Genomic DNA, 20454 nt, shown 5'->3' with positions numbered 1-20454 from the left:
AGAAAGGCCCGTATAGTGTATACTTGTTATAACGCTCACCTCCGGGTCGTGCGTGCACAGGTTCGAATCTCATCTTGGCAAAAACAATTTTTGCCAAAAACTTCTTTCCTATTTTTGTCTTTCTCTACTCGCTTTCTCGCCCGTACAGTTATTGAATCATTCGCCTATCAAATTGAACTTCGTCTTCTGAGTGTGAATTACAAGAGGAAGCTCTTGAAGAATATAGGACTAAGACAGCGCGTGCTGGTTCAATCATGTTGATGATCATTCGTTATCTACAACAGCCGACCTCGGCTTTAACAGCTCTGCGTTAATGTACACGCTCTCCAGGCCAAGACGAGCTGCTATGACTGTCACTTACGGCTTTTTTTTCTTATCTTTTTTTATCGGAAAAACGAAACAAGATGATTGCGTATACTTCACGAACGTGATTACCGAAGATAAAGTCAACGTCCTTCTTCATATATTCGTTTAATTCGGATCGTTACTAGCACCTTACGTACAAGGAGGCCTTTAAACAGAACAGTTAACTTGGCCGCCTTATGTCATTTTTTTTTAAGCTAATGTGCTACGCAATTTACGAATGGCAGAAAAAAAAGCGAAACCACGGAGCTGACTTAAATTTAGCGGCATTTCTGCGTAACCTACACTTCATACTTTCTTTTTACAGTGCGGGCATTGTTTCTAGAATGACAAGACGCGCGCCATCTAAGCAAAGAAGAGATGCCCTCCAGGGAAGCACAAAGATTTCCCTCCGGTTCTCATTGTTTACATTTGCGTGTGAGAAACTACGGCAGCTCCAACAACTGCACTAGAGCGGTGTACTGGTCTCGCAGTGCGGTTGCCTCTTTCCGGACAGTTTGAAAAAAAAAAAACAAAAAATAGAAAGCTGTACAGATAAACCGAAGGATTCCCAACGTATCGCTCGTATGCCACGTTGTTAGAAACAAACAAAACAGTATCATAATATAGCACCAAAAAAAAGGGGGGGGGGGGGGGGGGGGACTACTTTTCGATTTCTAATTTGGCAAAGTTTTGTCGTAATCGTGTATGCTGTCTCTGTCACGCTAGTTTGTTTAATTCTTTGTTTGTTTGTTTGTTTGTTTGTTTGTTTGTTTGTTTGTTTATTTGTTTGTGTGAGACCATCGAACAATTCCGCTTGTTTCATGATGATGGATGGTAGCGCAGACAACGAACACGGACAAGAGAAGGCACATAGACACAACACGTTCGTTCGTTTACGATTGCGACTTTTAATAGAGCTGTGATAGGCCCATTCCCAGTTTAATAATATATTTCTAATATATATGATATTTTAATATCAAAGTATTGTCATGACCAAGACTGACGCGGAGTTTCGGGTGCATGGGCACTACAGCGGGGAAGAAGAACAAGCATCATCATCATCATCATCCTGACTACGCTCACTGCAGGACAAAGGCCTCTCCGACAAAGGCCTCTCCGACCAGTCAACTCGGTCCTGTGCTTGCTGCTGCCACTTTGTACCCGCAAACTTCCGAATTTCAATTGCCCGATTGATCTTCTGTCTCCCCCTCACCCGCCTGCCTTCTCTTGGTATCCAGTTTGCGATCCCTAATAACGAGCGGTTGTCTTGCCTCCACGCTATGTGCCCTGGCCAAGGCAACGTCTGCTTCTGAATTTCGACTATGACGTCTTAAACAACCGTTTGTTCCCTGATGCTGCTCTCCTTTTATCTCTCAAGGTTACACCTATAATTTTTCTTTCCATCGCCCGCTGCGTCGTCCTCAACCTAATATGAACGTTCATTACTTGCCGCTGAGTTAGCTTTCCTGGAGGAGCGTCACTAGGACGGTCTTCGTCTGCTTATCTTCAACCGTTTCATCAACAAGTGGTCATTTAACCGCTTTCATATATGTTTGTTGTTGCAATAAAATCTCAGTTGATTGTTTGCGGCGTGTTTTGTATCCCCGCCCTACCTTTGTGCTCTCCGTGTTTGGCGCACCACCGATTTAAGATGAGTTGCCAAACCCTCCCAGCAGTTTGTGCTTCTTCCAAACAGCATCCCCTATACTACAAGTTTCAAGTTTCAAGTTTTATTATTTCCTTGATTTCCTTGGCTTTACTGGCTGTCACTTTTATAATTAAATTAACTTGAATCATTCGATGTCCTTCAGAGAGCGCCGAAAGCTCAGTAAGCAAGATTACTTAGGCTTTTCGCCTCCCTCAAAATGACAGTGCCGTAGTTGTTAATCCAAGCTGCAGACTCACGCCATTTTTTTGTGCTTCCTTTTGCAGCTTGCTTAGTACTAACTAAATACGAGGGAAACAAAACTTGACTGGCATTTTTTTTTTGTAGACAAAGGACGCTGAGTAGATTGATTATAACGATTGAGTTCGAAGGAAAAAAAAGGAACACACACACTTTTTTGTAGGTTTCTGACCAAGTATGCCTTAAGTAAAGAGGACTACTAAAAAAAACCTTCGTTAATGAATGCCAGTCGCTAGACGCGACTAAAGTTCGGAGAAAAATGGAATCTGAACGTGACGAGAAATCCTTGCACATAAAATGGAACCTCGGGCAACGCTTTCACAAAATAAATTGTCTTTTTGTCGAAACATTTGCTCCAGCTACATCACTTGTTGAACTACTTCTCGTCAAGCCAGTAGACCAGATACGCTGGCACTACTGTGTAATGAGGAACTGAAGAAGATGACAGGTTCAGTAGTTTCGTAAGGATCTCGTTAGGTTTTTTTCGGGAGTTACTGTGTATGTTTGTTTTTTGAATGCGAAGCATTTCTTAGCGAACTTCGGTGACTTTTAGCGTATCTATCTATCTATCTATCTATCTATCTATCTATCTATCTATCTATCTATCTATCTATCTATCTATCTATTTAGCCGCTTACGTTTGGGTGCTCTATTAGGCACCCCCTTAACTTGGTGTGAAACAAAATTAGCATGGGTGGGTAAGATGGTTTAACGAACATGACGCGCTAGTCAAGACATGAATAATGTCACAATTCCGTCGCGAACATCGTCAAAAACTTGCCGCCAGACAGTGACACATACACACGGGCGGGTATGTGCCGCTGCTATGCGGGTTAGTGCCATAGGAGAGAGAGAGATAGGAGATTGACACTTAGTATGTATACCCAGGAACGACGAGAACATACAACGGCCGACGAACGCAAAGAAGAAATACCAGGGTCTCAGCTGGAATCGGACCCAAGTATTTCGCGTGGCAGTGAAGCATCTTACCACAGAGCTACGCCAGGTCTCGGAAGGTCTTTTCAAATAGACGGCAATCTTCGTGAAACGTCAATAATTGTTGCAGTGCTGCCTACCCAATTTTATAAACACTACATATGTACTCTTTTGATACAGCCGTCACATGCGGTTAACATCAATTCTGGTTAGTTGACTTATATAGCAGTGTTCAGGGCCAGCATCCTCGCGAGCATCAGCGCTTCATATCAGCTTCTGGTGTTGCTATACGCATGTTCCATTTGGCATCGTTGCGCAAGTGCAAACGAGTGATTATGTAAACATCTCAAACTCTTCAACATATGTCTGTGAGTGTAACATTTTTGCATATATTAACGTCACTTTATGACATGTCGCTCAATAAAAATTGCAACACGGTCACCTTCCCTCCGCATGCTTCGCATAACGTCGATTCCCATGTACGTGGTATCTGCCGAATTTTTTTAATGTCATGGTGTTGCTGCGAGGAGATCGTTTCTGACGGAAGTTCTCAGTCAAGAGGCGAGGAGTAACCGGCGCCTCGTTGGCGCGCCAGTATCCCAGTATCGCAATATGCGGTATCAATAGAATGAACACCTTCAAAACATAAAATGAAGAAAAAAATCGCCGCGCATGACGTTGCGGTGGCACCTAGTGCACAACACCATTTGAAGCTGGAATACAAATTTGGCTTCACTACAAGTCAAAAGCGAACCAACCGTAGTTGAGCCATCTTCAAGTCTAAGAAACAGGAGCTGAAATGATGTTCATTCATGCCCCACGACAGTTCGCTATATGATGCTCTAGACGCGTTGTTCTGTGAAACAATCAGAGTAACTGTATGGGAGCTCTTTTGTAAGGGTTCATATAAAAAGTTAGGAGCCCTTTCTCTCCTTATCGGTAAAGTGACGACAGGTGGAACTTGTACTCACCCACTACTTTCATTCTTTCTTTTTTTTTAATGCGAAGCAGTTTTAGCGAACTTCGGTGACTTCCAGCGTATCTATCTTTCTATCTATCTATCTATCTATCTATCTATCTTTCTATCTATCTATCTGTCTATCTATCTATCTATCTATCTATCTATCTATCTATCTATCTATCTAGCCGCCTACAACTTTTGGCTTTCCTGGCCGTTTCAATAATGGTATCGATACCAAACTTGGTATGGAATAACATGACTGTATGAAGAACATATATGACTAGTCTTAACATGAAAATCACGACATGTATGTCATGATTGTGATGATTTACATTTTATAATCCTGCAGCTCTTGCGGTGGTTTCATTCACATGGCATGTTGCAAAACTGGTATGGTATGACATGATTGCATGGCGAACACAAGCGGAATATCCTAAAATAAAAATCGTGACATGCGTGTCATGTAACCATATGACTACATGCCACGCTCATGATGTGCTCATGGCCGTTTCACTAGCTTTGTATATACCGAATTGGGTGTTGCGGTACGTGAATGGATGATTAAGGTATGTGACTGGTGAAAACACGGTAATCATGAGATGTGTGTCGTGTAACCAATGTGGTCATGTATATACTGGCATTAGAGTAGTAAGGTGTGCGTGTAAATAGTTTATGACTGTGTGAAATGCGTGAAGAAAACTGTGTATTGGCATGTTATTTGAACTGGTTTCAGTGTGCTATTATGTTTTCTTTTTCCTTTTCCGTATTGTTAATTTTTGGGTACCGTTCTGTATTATTATTTTATTTTTCGCTGCAGAACTTTGTGAAATGGAGTAGCCGAGGCAATAGGCTCCTCAACCTTTCCACAGCAAAACAGTTAAAACACAACAGAACAGAACAGAACAGAACAGAACATGACTACATGCAACGCTCATAATGCGTTGGTGGCTGTTTCACTAGCTTCACTTATGCCAAATTTGCTATTACGGGACTGGAATGGATGACGAATGTATGATACTGGTGCAAACATGATAAACATGAGATGCGTGTCATGTAACAACATTACTGCACGCCACGCTCATGATGCGCTCACGGCCATTTCACTAGCATCACATATACCAAATTTGGTATTACGTGACGTCAATGAATGACGAAGGCATGTGACTGGTGCAAACATGATAATCATGAGATGGGTGTCATGTGAGAACATGACTACATGCCAGAGTAAAGCCGCCATTAAATTTTGACGCAACGTGGTGCGCGTGCTCACTGGCGTTCGTTTCGTCGCGTCACGCCAGCGTTGCCACGCCAGGCGCTGGTCCTGCCATATACTTGCAGGCACGCGCTGCGCTGCGTTGCTTTGACGCATGCGCGTTTTAGCGCATCAGGCGTCCCTTCGTCACGAAAAGAGGATGACGCATTGTTGTCTGGGTAACGCATCGGCGCGAAATGCAGCATGTCGCATTTTGCGCCGGTTGCCATCATTACGCGCCGACGGATGCTGGTCGCGCCTGGCGTCAGACTATAGAGTGCTCGCGTTTTGATAACGTAGCGTCACTGTGCCCAACCTGCGCACGCGTCAGCGCCACATAGTAGTATACTGGGCCCTTCATAATGCACTCGCGACTGTTTCGCTAGCTCCACATATACCAACTTTGGTGTTACGTGACGTCAATGTATGACGAAAGTATATGACTGGTGCAAATATGTTAATCCTGACACGCGTGTCATGTAAAAACATGACAACATACCACGCTCATAGCGTGCTCGCGGCTGTTTCACTAGCTCCACATATACTAAATTAGGTATCACGTGACGTGAATAGAAGACGAGGGTAAACGACACAACCAAACATGATAATCTTGACTGAGAAGTAATGTACGGCATCATTTTCCTCCACCTCGTAACGTTCTGCTGACTTTAAAGTGACATATAAACCTTTCTCATTCGTGCTTCGCGTATCATCGATTCCCACTGTATGTGAGATCTGCCAATTTTTTTTCTTTGTCGCCTATCTGATTGCGCTATGCTCCATTTCCTTACTCCATGCCAGTAACGCAACCCTTCAGTTATTATAGGCAACAACGACAGTCATGTGTCCATTTTCAGGCAAAAATTAAACGTGGCAACGTGAAACGACAAGTCGCTCCGGTCAAAGATCAGGTTTCTATGTCACAAATGACTGATCGCCGATAATCTCACGATCGAGAGGTCATCTGTTATTGGAAAATAATGCATACAAATACACGTGTGAGTGGCGCACTTTTTAAGACCGCATTTCTGTGCACTTACCGAAGCACAATTTTTCACATACAATGCTTCCGCTATCATAATTCGTAGCTCTAAAGAGGTATATCGCCTCAAATAATCACAGCACATCCTCGAGGTGAATGATGGCGAGTGGGGCGAAGCGGACGGACGGCCGGATGGACGGAAAAAAGAACCAAGCAGCAGCGCGGACGGACTGATGGACGCTTCGCCCCACTCATCATCATTCACTGCATGGATATGCTTTGAATTTTATTATTTATCATACTGTAAGTAACATACTCTAGTATCGTAGCATTCGTTTTTTTTTTTTTCAGCGTATATGCATTTCGTTAAATATGCAAGTACCGTCCTCTACGGCCAGTTCAAGAACTATTGAAAGGTGGCTACATACAATTACGACAGGACGCTCAGCCCACGCCTTACGAAGCTTCGCCGTTAAAAGCATCGTAATTGTTAATACAGCAACATCAAGTTACAAAGCGAAATCTGAAGGGCAGAGCTATGCGCAAGCAGTTCAAGGCGACGCATGGAACTCATGTACCGCCATACGCATCTTCGAGCAATGTCCCTGCCAGCGCCTATTTGTGAGGTCACTGTGTGAAAGATGTCTGCACAAATAGAGCCTCGGCGGGTTCCGCCTTTGCCGAAGGACATTCTCATTGTGTGTCGTTGCTCACTTCCGAGAGAATGCCTGCTCATGACGGCTGCGGTGAACTCGCGCTAGATTCTTCCTTGCGCGCACGCATCGTAGTAGGCGTATTAGTGGCCCCGAATGTATCGCATGACATCACACTTTTCTATACATTGCTGAAGTGCGTCCACACAAGCACTGTTCAAGCGACAACATTGAGGCTGATGATTAAGCATCATGTTAAAGAAGTACATCATCAGTGCCGACCACAACCATCGAATAGACTTTTCTTATCTATCGCCTGACCTAAAGGAACCTCTCGTCAGGGCATGACACACGGCCATCTGTTGGTTCGTGGGTTCCTCGAGGTGCTCATATAATGGTTCCGTCTAACTGCAATGCACACTGAGCCGCCTATTTAAAATGAATGCTGCTGTGAGCATGCAAATACGACGACCATTGACAATGCGCCACTGATTAAGCCCAATGATGTCGTTAATTATTTAGGTACACGAGCTGAGTTGGAGTTGCACATCTACTCACTAAAATAGTACGCCTCCGTCATCGTGTGGCAGAGTGACAGATACGGAGACAAACGCACACGGAAAGTTCTACGACGAGGTTCGTCTTGTCTAGGGCCATTTTCAGCCCTGTCGTGTGCCAGCTGGCCTAGCAATGGTTATTATAGGGTGTGACCGATCTTTTCATCCGTGAACACTACGCAACGAGAACCAAAGTGAGCGTTGTTTCGCAGAAGACTTACCACGCAGCAAGAACAGCAGGACCAGGAGCTCGGACCACACGCGGCACCTCATCGCCCGGCTATGTCGGTGGGTTGGCACCGTGTCTACGTGTCCTCAGCGGCGATGTGCGAGCCAAGGCCGGTGCCCCGTCCGAATACTCACAATTCGGGCAGCGCCTTCCATCGGGTGTATCCGTGTCGACAATGCGCGACGTTCATCGTGCTAACTTACAAAGTTACCAGCGGTACACTGCACACCCCACTCGCGTCAATGTCACAACTGGGTGCAACATGACATATGTCGGCCGGGAGCTGTGCTGCAGATGGGGACGTTTCGGCACGTTGTCTCATGGCCACGGAGAGTGGGCAAGACAAATCGAAGGGTGCGACCGCATCCTCATCGGACCCGGTGTTAACTCGGCCTCACGAGCTCAATGCGGCTCCTTTTGAGAGCCCGCGCGAGGACACGCGGTCTGGCGGGCGGCGCGTGACGTCACGGTACGCGGTGCCCTCTCGCGGAGAGGCCGGCATTGGAAAGTCGCGGACGCTCGCGGGTCCTCAGTTCCAGCCGCGCGATTTCGCGGCTCGAGTGCCTCGAAATCGCGCCGCCGCTCAATAAGAGGCTCATCGTCGGCAGGGACGGCTTAATTCCTCGCCCGAGAAAGAACGCTTCCCGCAACGAGGAAATGTTGTTCGCTCTCTCTTATGGGGGGGGGGTGCCTCTTTTCGCGTGGCGGGAGAAGGCCTATCGATTAGAAAACCTCGAATGGTTGACTGTCCCTGCTTATTTTCTTTCGCGTTGTGGTTGCCCGTGCTTCCGTTCGCGTTGTGCGTGTGTGTCATTGTCGATAGGGATGGTACACTTAGCAGACCTCTTCAGTGGCGTTGCAGGGACTGGAAGTGGGCTGTTGTTTCAGTTCCAGCCTTTTTGTTTACAATTTGCCGATCCTAAGGCCTTCAAATTTGCACACATTTCTTTGAGTAAGCTAGGACATACGAAAAGAGACTTCGACACATGTAATAAAAATTTTAAACCCACTACAGACCAGTCTTGAACGTTTCAGCTATTTATTTCCTAACCACATGTCGACCGCAGAAACACCAACAAGGGAGACTGGCTTTGGGCCTCACAGAGAGCCAACGACGTGGCGGTCAGGCTTAGCCTGCCCGTCCCAATGTGGGAGAAGTCCACTGCGCGCTAGTCACGTCTCTTAGGACTCGAAATAAGCTTCCTCTATCCATTAATATATATCGACTTAATAGGTAGTGTGCCGTATTTCGAAATGGCAATTAGAAGGGCCAGAGTAGGGGCTTGTTTGTTGTGCATATTTAACATTAGCGATACGCTGATTGAACACGAAAAACACAGAAACGATACACACGAGCACGAACTGTTTATTTGGTGAAAACATGACAAATTATCTAAAAGCACGAGATTTAAAGACACGAGAGAAAGAGAAATTATTGAAGCTTTTACGATGTACAAGCTTGGCGAAGACATATGTGTCAGTGCGCCATCGATACACTTGACCGACGATGAAGTTTCTTTCTTACATGGAAATTTAAATAGTTGACGAGGCCAGATTGAACAATATCACGCACATGGTTGCTCTCCTGTAATGTGCAATGCGCGGGCTCACATTTTCTTTTTCTCCTGTTTCTTTCACCCTGTATATACTTGTCATGTTTTCACCAAACAAACAGTTGTTAGTTCGCGCTCGTCTGTGTCCTTCTTGTCCTTTTCGCGTTCGTCGTTTTCAATCAGCGCGTCACGAGGGTAAACAAAATACAAGAACAACCACAACAACAACTACTACTACTACTACTACTACTACTACTAATAATAATACTGCTACTACTGCTGCTGCTGCTGCTAATAATAATAACATTATTATTATTATTATTATTATTATTATTATTATTATTATTATTATTATTATTATTATTATTATTATTATTATTATTATTATTATTATTATTATTATTATTATTATTATTATTATTATTGCAAAAGCATGATATGAATAGGGGGAATGAGGTGGTGGTGATGGTACACAAGCGGTACCACAACCACCACCACCACCACCACAGCCACCGCCACCAGCAACACCACCGCCACCACCACCACGTAGCGGGTCATGCGGGTGTAGAGGGTCATGTGGGTGTAGAGGGTCATGTGGTCGACAGCTGTAACTATCCATCGATTGCCCGTGAGAGTCATAGGAATCGGACCATACAGGTGAACGCGAACTACCTCAAATGGTTACAGGGGACACGGGAGCGGTTGTAATTGTCCACTTCGAGTTGATGTACGTAGCTTGCGACACTGACAAAGGGCGCATGAGGCAACGTACTTCGCGACACTGGTGGACAAGCCCGGCCACTAGTGGTGACATCTTATGCGGTCGTACGTTTTGTCGAAGCCCATGTGTCCAGCAGACATGTCGTCGTCGTATGCCTTTAGGACTTGAGCCCGAAGAGAGCGAGGTAGAACAGGCACCCTGCGTTGACCATCAGGGCGATAGATATGACGGTACAGGACGTGGTTGTCGAGCTTGAATTGCGTCAGCTGTCGGCAAAGATGGGCGTTAGGGGGTCGGCAAGTCCCGTCAAGACGGTCCATGATGCAGCGACAGTAAGGGTCAGCACGTTGGTGAGATAAGAACGAACCACACTCGCTTGGAGAAGTTGGGTCCACAGTAGCTAATGACAAAACACGTAGGGAAGAGACGGCCGAAAGCTCCTCGAGTGCGGCAGTGGCGGGTTTGTTTGGCTCCGAAGAGAGCGGGCAACACGAAAGTGCGTCGGCGTCTTGATGTTTGTTTTCCGACTTGTATGTAATAGTAAAGTCGTATTCTTGTAAGCGAAGAATCCAGCGACCAAGGCGGCCGGACAAGTTCTTGATTGTCGAGAGCCAGCACAAGGCGTGATTGTCCGTAACCACAGTAAAGTGGCGGCCGTGGAGATAAGGTCGAAACTTTTGTATTGACCGTACGACCACTAGGCACTCCTGTTCGGTGATGGTATAATTCTTTTCGGCAGGAGTCAGTGCACGGCTCGCGTATGCGACGACCTTCTCACATGAATATTTGTCTCACTGTAGGAGAATTCCACCAATGCCTTGACCACTAGTGTCTGTATGCAGGAGCGTAAGCACGGTTTTGTCGAAATGGCAGAGTACTGGTTCGGATGTGAGCGCACACTTCAGTTCGGCAAACGCCGCTTCACATTCAGCAGACCACGCAAAGGCGACACCTGATCCGAGCAACTTGTACAATGGTGAAGCTATTGAGGCGAAGTCTCGAATGAATCGGCAAAAATAAGAAGCGAGGCCGAGGAAACTGCGCAAATCTTCGGCTTTTTCAGGACGTGGGAAGTGTTGGACAGCGGGAATCTTGTCTGGATCGAGACGAATGCCGTCCTTGCTTACGATGTGGCCTAACACTTTGATTGTCTTGCTCGCAAAACGGCACTTCTTGGTGTTCAGCTGAAGGCCTACGTTTGCGAGGCACGTGAGAACTTCGTCCAGTCGTTGCAAGTGCTGAGGGAAGGTGGACGAGAAAATAACAATATCGTCTAAATAGCACAAGTAAATCTTCCATTTCAGGCCTCGTAAAACTGTGTCGATAGTTCGATCGAATGTTACTGGAGCATTGCAAAGGCCGAATGGCATGGCGTTGAATTCGTACAGCCCACCTGGTGTTGAAAATGTCTTTTCTTTGTCATCCTCGTGCATGGGCATTTGCCAGTAACCCGAACGCAGGTCTACGCTTGATAAGTATTCGGCACTCTGCAGTGAATCCAAAGCATCGTCTATGCACGGCATGGGGTAAACATGCTTGTGGGAAATACTATTAAGTGATCTGTAGTCCACGCAAAATCGCACGGAGCCATCTTTTTTCCTTACTAAAACAACAGGGGATGACCAAGCACTCGCGGAGGAACAAATAATGTTCCGTTTCACCATATCGGCTACATTTTCTTCAATGACCTCACACTCGGACGAAGAGACGCGATATGGTCGATGGCGTACGATAGAATTACCATCAGTCTGGCTACGATGTGTGATATTAGACGTCTGTCCCAGAGATGAGGAATGGGCATCAAACAATTTATACTTTTGTAGCAAGGCAAGCAACACATCTGTCTTTGAAGAGGTCAGCTCTGGACTAACAGTCGCAGCAAGAACAGAAACGCATGATGAACTTCCTATAGAAGGAAGGTCAGAACACGCTGGCATAAGCGGGACAACAGAGACAGGTTGGGATTCGGTATCGCAAGCCATTGTGGTGCCTTTAGGAATGAGAATTTTCTCAGACGTCTGATTTGTAGCGTAGAGCAGTCCGAAGCCATTGTGGAACCGCGCTTGGCCTTGAAGCAAGGGCTATACCTCTTGCGAGACAGCATGCAGATGGTTGGACAAACTCGTCACCAGATTCGATCACGTTAGAAGCGATGGTAACTATTCGCTGATGACCAGGTGGTAGCTCGGTATCTTCCGCAGCGAGCAAGCGAACGGGCTTGTCATCCGCATAAAGGGCATAGTCAGTTTCTATCATATGAACAGCATTTTCTCGACAGCAGATGCAAGCGTTCGCCGTAGACAGAAAATACCAGCCTATTCTAATATAAGCTAATGGGCACACGAACTCAATACGGCAACTTGCACAAAATAGAGAAGGCCAGCTATAAAAACACGAGCGGTGCACATAGCGGCAGGTCTAATGGCGTCCCCTTGAGCAGCGAGCAGTGTAGGTCCATCATAAGGGGTGGTGACGTTTCGCAGACGTGAGCACAAGGAATGATCAATCACAAACAAGCACCAGTGTCTATTAAAGCGTCCACGTACACACCTTCTATTGAAACAGATATCGTAATATATGGACGCACAAGAGGAATTTCTGTCTTTTCGCTCGATGCAGCTTTTCCTCCAAAGGCTGCAGAGGTTAGTTCCCGGGCGTTGGTTGGTGAATTGCGAGACAGGTCGCAATGGAGACGTGGAGCGGCGGAGGGGTGATAGTGAGCGGTGTCTAGTACAGCGGTAAGAAGGGGTTGGCTCAGATGTCGCAGTTCGACACAATGAGCGACGTAGTGGCGGATAATAAGGACGATGTTGGAAATCAAACCCGCTTGTCCCATCATCCCGTTCGTAGGGGTCGAATCTACGACGCTCGTCCTGCTGACGCTTCTGACAGAAGCGTGCAATGTGGCCCCGATAGCCGCAGTAATAACAGATCGGACGAGGTGGCCGCCATGGTGGGCGAAAGGGCTGGCTAGGCGCACTCGGAGTTATCGAAGCCAGTGGGACAGACGTCGAGTGTGCGGGCATCGGTTGTACGACGGGTGGTGAACCAGCGAGGACATGTGCGTACGTCGGCTGGAGTCGAGGTACTGGAGAGTCTACATACGCTGGCCTGGTCATGGACGCCAACTCCTCTTTGAGAACGTCGCGCAAAACCGTGTTTGAAGGGGGAGGTGGACTCGCTGTCATTGAGAGGCCGAAAGATTGCAGCTCTTCCCGTATAATCGCCTGGATCATAGCACGCAATGAGGCATCAGTCGTGGTGGTGTTTTCAGCGCTGTCCGGCGGTAACCATTGGGACTCAAGTTCCTCTAGGCATTGGCACGTGGCAACAACGTCAGCGACTGTGGTCGCGTTTTGTATGACCAAGGCATTGAACAGGACCGTGCCAATCCCTTTCAATAGATGATGAACTCTCTCTGATTAAGACATGGACGTGCTGAAACGGTGACAGAGAGCAAACACATCTTCTATGTATGAGGTGTAAGACTCACTGCATTGTTGCTTGCGAGCATCCACTGTCTTCTTCGCGAGAGCTGAACGAACCACCGGGGTGCTGAAAATTTGGCGAAGCTGTTGCTTGAAACGTGTGCAGTCCACGATGTCCGCTTCATGATTGAAAAACCATGTTTTTTCTACGCCTGTCAGATAAAAAGAAACACGGCGAAGCTTGGTAGGATCATCCCACTTGTTAGTGGACCTCGCTCGATTGAACTGGTCCAACCAATCCTCCACATCTTCACCTCGAAGTCCGCCGAACGTGGGCAGCTCACGCTGGTGCGCGGTGATAATCCACTATGAATAGGCCGCGGTAGCCGGGGCCGTGGAGGTAGACTCAGAAGCGCCGGTTGGCTCGTCCTGAGGCATGTTACCGGACACCTGGCACAAAGGACGACCTGAGCGGAGCTCCAGGAGGTAGAGCGGGCTGGGAGAGGACGGAAGATCGCAGAGCACACTTCCCCACTTGTGATGCAACAGTGAAGGCAACCTTTATTAGGCCCAGAAGACACGATGAAGCGACCACACCCAAGGCACAGAACCCAGACAAGCCAAGTCCTCACAGCAGATGAACATGACGACCACTCATGATGAGGAACATGTCTGAAGAAAGTAAATGTGCTTTATGAATGCCTACAATACTTTCGTTGAAGAACTCGTAACCATGCCACATTTCGCTCACGCATGGTATTTCTAGAAAACTGCCCATTCCAAAAGTGGATTTTTTTGAAATACGAGAAAAAGAACGTCTGCGAAGAGGTCACAAGAACTTAAGTGGAACGCTGAGTAGGCAAGGGAGCCGTTGTGAAATTCACGAAGCAACGCTTAATAAATGATCCGTCCACAGGAGTGGCTCCAGAAAAGAGGATCGTGGGTTGGGGGGCAGTTACCACTTGAACTATATTCCCGCCTTCTTGACTCGATCTCTGAATTAAGTCCTGCAGAAAGAGCTAAAGCCACTAGAGCCCTTTTTCCTAGTTCTCTAGATGTAGCTAGCACTTTGTCTGTGGCCTGGCTAATAGTGAACCGAAGACACTTGCTCGTCGCTGATACTCCCCAGTAAAGAAAGTCATGGTGCGATTCGTGGTCGTCCAATTAAAATTATTCTGCAATGCGTCAGTCATGGAGCGCCAATTGTTCCCCGTCGTGCCGACGCTTTCCCTCACTTTTCGCTTTTAGAATAGCACATAGTGGCAACCTCAGGCACTTTTCACTCACACGCTCGAGAAAATGTTAACCACAGTCTTCAAACTTTCCACTTTAAGCAATTGCCAAAGCAAGGCTATAAGGCCAGTGCGTCTCTTACACAAAGTTGTTGCTCAAATATGAGAACAAAAAAAGAGCTTGCCCACTCGAAGCAGAGCAGGAACTTGGCTCAGCACAAGCTCGGCATTCTCAAGTTTCTTTGGCGCGCCAAACTTCGAGCTCCGCAATGCACACAAGACTTCAAGCACCGGGAATGTGGAACCGGCCGTTTTTTTCAGCATAACCTCGGAGGTCACATGACCCGCAGAAGCCCTGGATGGCCCTAGAAACCGCAGAAGCAGTTCCCACCAGCTGCGTCCGCGAAAAGTTTGCTTCGCTTTTATTTTTATTTTTTGATCGACGTTTCAGCTTTGTGCAATGGTGGCGGTTTCGCCCCCACTTGCTCGCCTTTGCATTGCATCTTAGACGCCGTGACAATAACGATCGAAAATATATTTTTCTTTCCGCCTGTTCGCAAAGTATTTTTCAGGCAGACGCCGCATGACAGCAAGCAGCGAAGGAAGGAAAACTTTATTTTTTATCTTTTTTTTTCTTCAACAGTGTACGCAGAAAGTACAGGAAGCGTGGGACGTCTGAAAAAATATGGGCGATAAGCATTTTGAAGTCATTTTCGAGCATTTGTGCCTCGTCCAGCACACGCGAAAAGTCGTTAGGCCGGGCGAGCTATCGTATATTTCTTTTCGCAAACGAGATGTTTAGGCCATTGGTAAGCAAAAGAAGACTACGAAGTGGGCCCGAATGCTCAGAATGTGACTGCGGAAGAGAGTATCCCGTTAATACGAATGAAGTCTCACTTCTGGGTTGACACATTTTCTATCGCTGATGATATACAGTAATAGCGTGCTTTCACCGGGTGCTATTTATGTTCCCATCGTAAGCAGAATCTGCGATTTTGGTGTTGGTAGCGCTAAGAAAATGTTTAGAATGCTCATAAAGGTGTTTAAAATACTATGATTCAAGAATTATAAGCTGTACCGCTATGTGGTAGACAGGCATATGCAAGCACTCGTTTAGCTATTATTGACGAACAGCGATTTCTTATCAAAACACCACATGGTTGTTTTTTATTTATTTATTTATTTTAATACGCCGGAATAGCAACGTTACGATGATTTCCCAGTGAATTCATCATATTTCTCCTCTCCCGCTAACGCCCACATGGTTCGGAAAGACGCGTCTGAACCGTAATCATTTGTCCACATCTTTGTCACTTCGCTTCTTTCAACCCGACACATTTTCAGGGCTCCGTAGTTTGTTTTGTTTTGCAAAACAAAAAAATGCAGCGTTGTTTTTTGTTTTTGTTTTTCAGTCACTGAACAGGAAAGGCATCATCAGCAACAAGAAAGAAAAGAGTGGAGCGGTGGGCACAATCTGAGAACAAACGATAATATCGGCTGCAAAGAAGACAGCGAAGCACCAAGTCGCGCTTTTAGACGAGGAAACAGTTGGGCTATGACTTTTCGCGCAACTAAGGCTCCGCTGCTGTTGCCGCTCCAAACGATGCTTTTCCCGAATAGAATGCGCAGCCGGGTTTCGACGCTCACCCGTGGTTGGTGGTCGCTTGCGGCACCAGCTGCTCCCTATGGGTGCCATTTTATAGCTACAGTTTGCTCTCCCTTTGTCTCCACTTGTTATCATATATCGCCACCACCAATGACTTGGGAAAAAAATTGCACTTACAGGTCTGCTTGTGTGGTTGCCAACTCGCGAAGTAGACGAACGCAGCGTCTAAACTAAAAAAAAAAATTCCAGAAATACACATCTGTTTATCAATCAACTCACATTTATATCAAGTACAACATTACGCACAAAGCGTCATCCCGTTGTCAACACTGTAAAATACATACGGCAGCAAAAACACGTGATGTGTTCTCCTGTGTCGTAGATAGGATGACGCCTATGTGAGCGACAACACAGAAATGCCGCTTTGCTGTTAGTCGATAGCCTGATCGAGAGTACATATATAGCCTGCTGGAAGCTTTCATACAAGTAAGCTACTAGCATTTCTTCTATATCTGTCTCTCTTTCCGCTTTCTCTTCCCTGATTAAGTTGGGACAGCCTGAATGTGCCGCACAAGTGTACGCTACATGCGCCCTAGTTTTTATATGCTCGCGTCAAGAATGGATTCATGATACCACTTTCCTAGGTAGCAGTGCCTGAAGCACTCTCAAAGTGCGTCACATAATCTAACACGCCTCTAGCCAAACCTCTCGCACGTTGCCACCAAAACGAATAAAAGTGATGACAATCAGAACGGTCACATAACTGCCACGCGTGCCGAGGCAGGTATGAAGGTTTAATACAAATGAAATATTTTCAGACGCAGTATTGAAGAATCATACATAAAGCGTCGTGTACGCAGCTTCTTCGGGTATACTAGTATTCTAATTTTAATTACGCGAAGGCACCACAATCACGTGACAGTTAACCCATGTAAACGTGATAACGACGTCGCTGGAACGTTAGTGGCCTCTGCTCGTCGATATGCGTTATCGGTGCATCGACCCTGCGTGCGATGCACCGATAACACAAACATGGGATTACAAACTTCGCCTTTCACCAGGTCGGTACTTCGAAATGGCGGGGTCAGTTACCTGCTGTAATATCTCGTACTAACTTTTTTTTTCTTTATTCGTGTTAGGGCTCAAGGAAAAACCTTCACGTTACCCTGGTTACATCACGCTACCATTACTGCAGTCGATGCCCTTTTCAGGGCCTATAAGGTATCTGTAAACGAGCGAATAAGAGAAACATTTCTATAGGCCCAGGGACAAGTGTATGATGGTGATCTTTAGCTTGGTTAATGGTACAGTCCATGCAGAGCACGTATCAACGACGGCTACTCTGGCTCCTGAGAACCAGTCCTAACATTCTCCTCGACCGGTCTTTACCTCCGTCGATTTTATGATCATCAGCAGCAGCCTAACAATGCAAAAGAAACGTTCCACCACTCTGGCGGCTCTCGGACTCAACGGCGCTGAATAATTCTATTTAAGGGCTTTCGCCGGCAGTGCCTACACTTCGACAAAAGCGGCGAGGACTGTATGCGCGCTTCTCCGCACGACGCGCTCCGGCGGAACCCGCCCGCGTACCACCACCGGTGGGCCTAATTGAATTAAAACAGCCGATGCCAGCTATTTGCGTAAGCAGGCCAACTTCGCGGCGTCGAATGCCCGCTTTCCCGCCTGAATGGGCTGCGTCCCACTCTCCCCATCCGCCTTTACTCCGCACCTCTGACCATTTGACGGTTAGGCACCGATGGAGGCGATGTTTCCAAGGGCGCTCGCACTTTCATCAATGTTTCATGAGGTTGGCGCAATCGTGGAGGCTTCTCTGTGTAGCTCGGGCTCGTTCCGAGACGCACAGCACCCTTTCTTCGGGCTGCCTGCACAAAGCAGGTAAATCCGAAGTGCTAGTAAGGGCTTGGCTCCAGAAGAATGGGGCACCAATGCACGAACTACCTTCAAGTCTGGGCAAACTTGGTAGTCTAACACAACGCACCTCAGTCCGCCCCAATGCTCGAGGAGACTAAGGCACACAAAAGAATATGCAGTTTTGACATTCTTGACCTCACAAAATTAGAAAAGCTTGAGTTTTGGACCAAACTATGTTAGGCACAACGTGGCAGGAAATCAGCAAAAATAATAAGTGAATCATGATACAAAACGCGGGCTGGGTTTTTCATGATGTAGGTCACTTACTTATGCATGTTGACGGCACAATCGTAGTCTTCAAAGTTAGGCTCTCTCTCCCTTTTTTTTTTTTTTTTTTGTTACGCTTACCTTTTTTTGCCGGCTCTACGTTGCCAAGGAGCTCGATCCACTACATCAAATATAAGGTCTAACATTTGAAAGCGTGTTGATGTTTTTTTTTTAAGAAGCGGTTTCCAGGGAAATAAAGCTTGTGCATATTAATAAAATTTTCAATTGTGGCATACGTGTATATATTATGAGATGACTTTATATATAGACTAATCATGCAATTTTTATTCATTGCCTTTTAGTTAGTATTCTCATGGCACGTATTGCATTTATTCAAGTTCGTTCAGACAGTTTAAAGGGCACTTAGAATAAAATATTGACGCCGATTGATGCCGATTTTCATACATACGCCATGGAACTTGGGGCAAAAGTGCGCTGCTACTCTGTTGCCTTTGCTGCAATATACGTTGCGAAATAAGTTTAGTGCGTTGAAGAACTACCCATGCACTTCGTACATGCATGTCTTGAGAGAGTCGATTCAATCCCGTTGTTTTCAGCCATGGCTGTCTGGGTACTCTTTCAGGACTTATGAAAGTGTTAAGAGACCACTTGCAATGAGAGAAAAAACACAGTGGGGGAGTCATGAATTACCACGACATGCAGCTTGAAATATGTCCATTTTATTTCTCAATAGCAAAGAATGGTCAAAATAAACTGCCACGCCAATCTGATCTCAACAGCTTGTCAATAAGCTGTGCCATCAGCAGTCACATTCAACCCGTTTCGAGAGGTGTTTGCTCTTCAAATATGCAAGCCTAGAAAAAGTGTGCATGGTTGCAAGTGTCGTAGAAAACAGCAACAAAAGCTTCAAAGCCATCTCATGGAAAAGGGGAAACAAAAGTCCGCTGCGTCGCATTGCTGAAAAGTTACGCGGTGAAGCATAAAAAACCGTGAAGGGGCCATTGTTGCTGGACACAGAGTACGTCCAAAAGTTGCTGGTTGTTGTTGTTGTTGTTGTTGTTGTTGCTGTTGTTGTTGTTGTTGTTGTTGTTGTTGTTGTTGTTGTTGTTGTTGTTGTTGTTGTTGTTGTTGTTGTTGTTGTTGTTGTTGTTGTTGTTGTTGTTGTTGTTGTTGTCCTCGTCGTCGTCGTCGTCGTCGTCGTTCGTCGTTCGTTGTCGTCATCGAGGTTGGGTTCCTTGGGGCTTTGTGAACCCGCATTCTAGAACAACTCATTTACTTGGTTTCTTCTCAATCTGAGACGCTGCAAGTCGTGAAACATCTTCGCTTGACCACATTAGTTTTTTTTTTTTTTTTGCAGTCACTTCCGACGCACACGTTCTGCCACTGCTGGCGCCCCCCCCCCCACCAATTTGTTTTCGCTCCCTTACTAATGTGGTTTAAAGTAATACTTGGGACTATACGTGCCAATACCACGATATTATAACGACGTACGCCACAGTGGACGACTCCGAAAATTCCAACGATCTCGTGATATTTAGCGTGCACCGACATCGTACAACACACGGGCCTCTAGCACTGCACCTTCACTGAAATACAACCGCTGAGGGCGGGGTCAAACCCATCGCCTTTGGGTCAGCAACTGAGCACCGTACCCGCTGTACCACCACCGCTGACCACTCTGGTTTCAATATGCAATTTGATAGCAGCTAACACAGTCGTCAATCATCAATCATCGCATCGTCTATGCCTCCAGTTGTGCATGAGTCACTGCACATTCTAGGAAATTCTGTACCTCCTCGCATATGCTACAAAATGTACTCCCCACTATCCACGGAACGCCTGAAATGTGACGAAAACCGACTTGTTGTCTGTGTTATAAAACATGTAACAATATTAGTGGCGAAACAGCATCACGTTGAAATATTCATATTAT

At 46.2% G+C, this 20454-nt stretch overlaps 1 protein-coding gene across 1 annotated transcript in view; it reads right to left on the bottom strand.

Annotated features, from left to right (window-relative positions):
- The window catches only part of LOC119172873 (uncharacterized), a 52165-nt gene extending 43993 nt beyond the window's left edge, over positions 1 to 8172 (bottom strand). The window contains exon 1 of the mRNA XM_075891964.1: positions 7814 to 8172. Coding sequence (XP_075748079.1) covers positions 7814 to 7865 — 52 coding nt within the window. The 5' untranslated portion in view covers positions 7866 to 8172. The remainder of the gene's footprint in view (positions 1 to 7813) is intronic.
- Between the last annotated feature and the right edge of the window lie 12282 nt (positions 8173 to 20454).

The sequence above is a fragment of the Rhipicephalus microplus genome, chromosome 4 (assembly GCF_043290135.1).
Source record: "Rhipicephalus microplus isolate Deutch F79 chromosome 4, USDA_Rmic, whole genome shotgun sequence".
NCBI lineage: Eukaryota > Metazoa > Arthropoda > Arachnida > Ixodida > Ixodidae > Rhipicephalus > Rhipicephalus microplus.
This window is presented reverse-complemented; position numbering and strand designations above follow the sequence as displayed.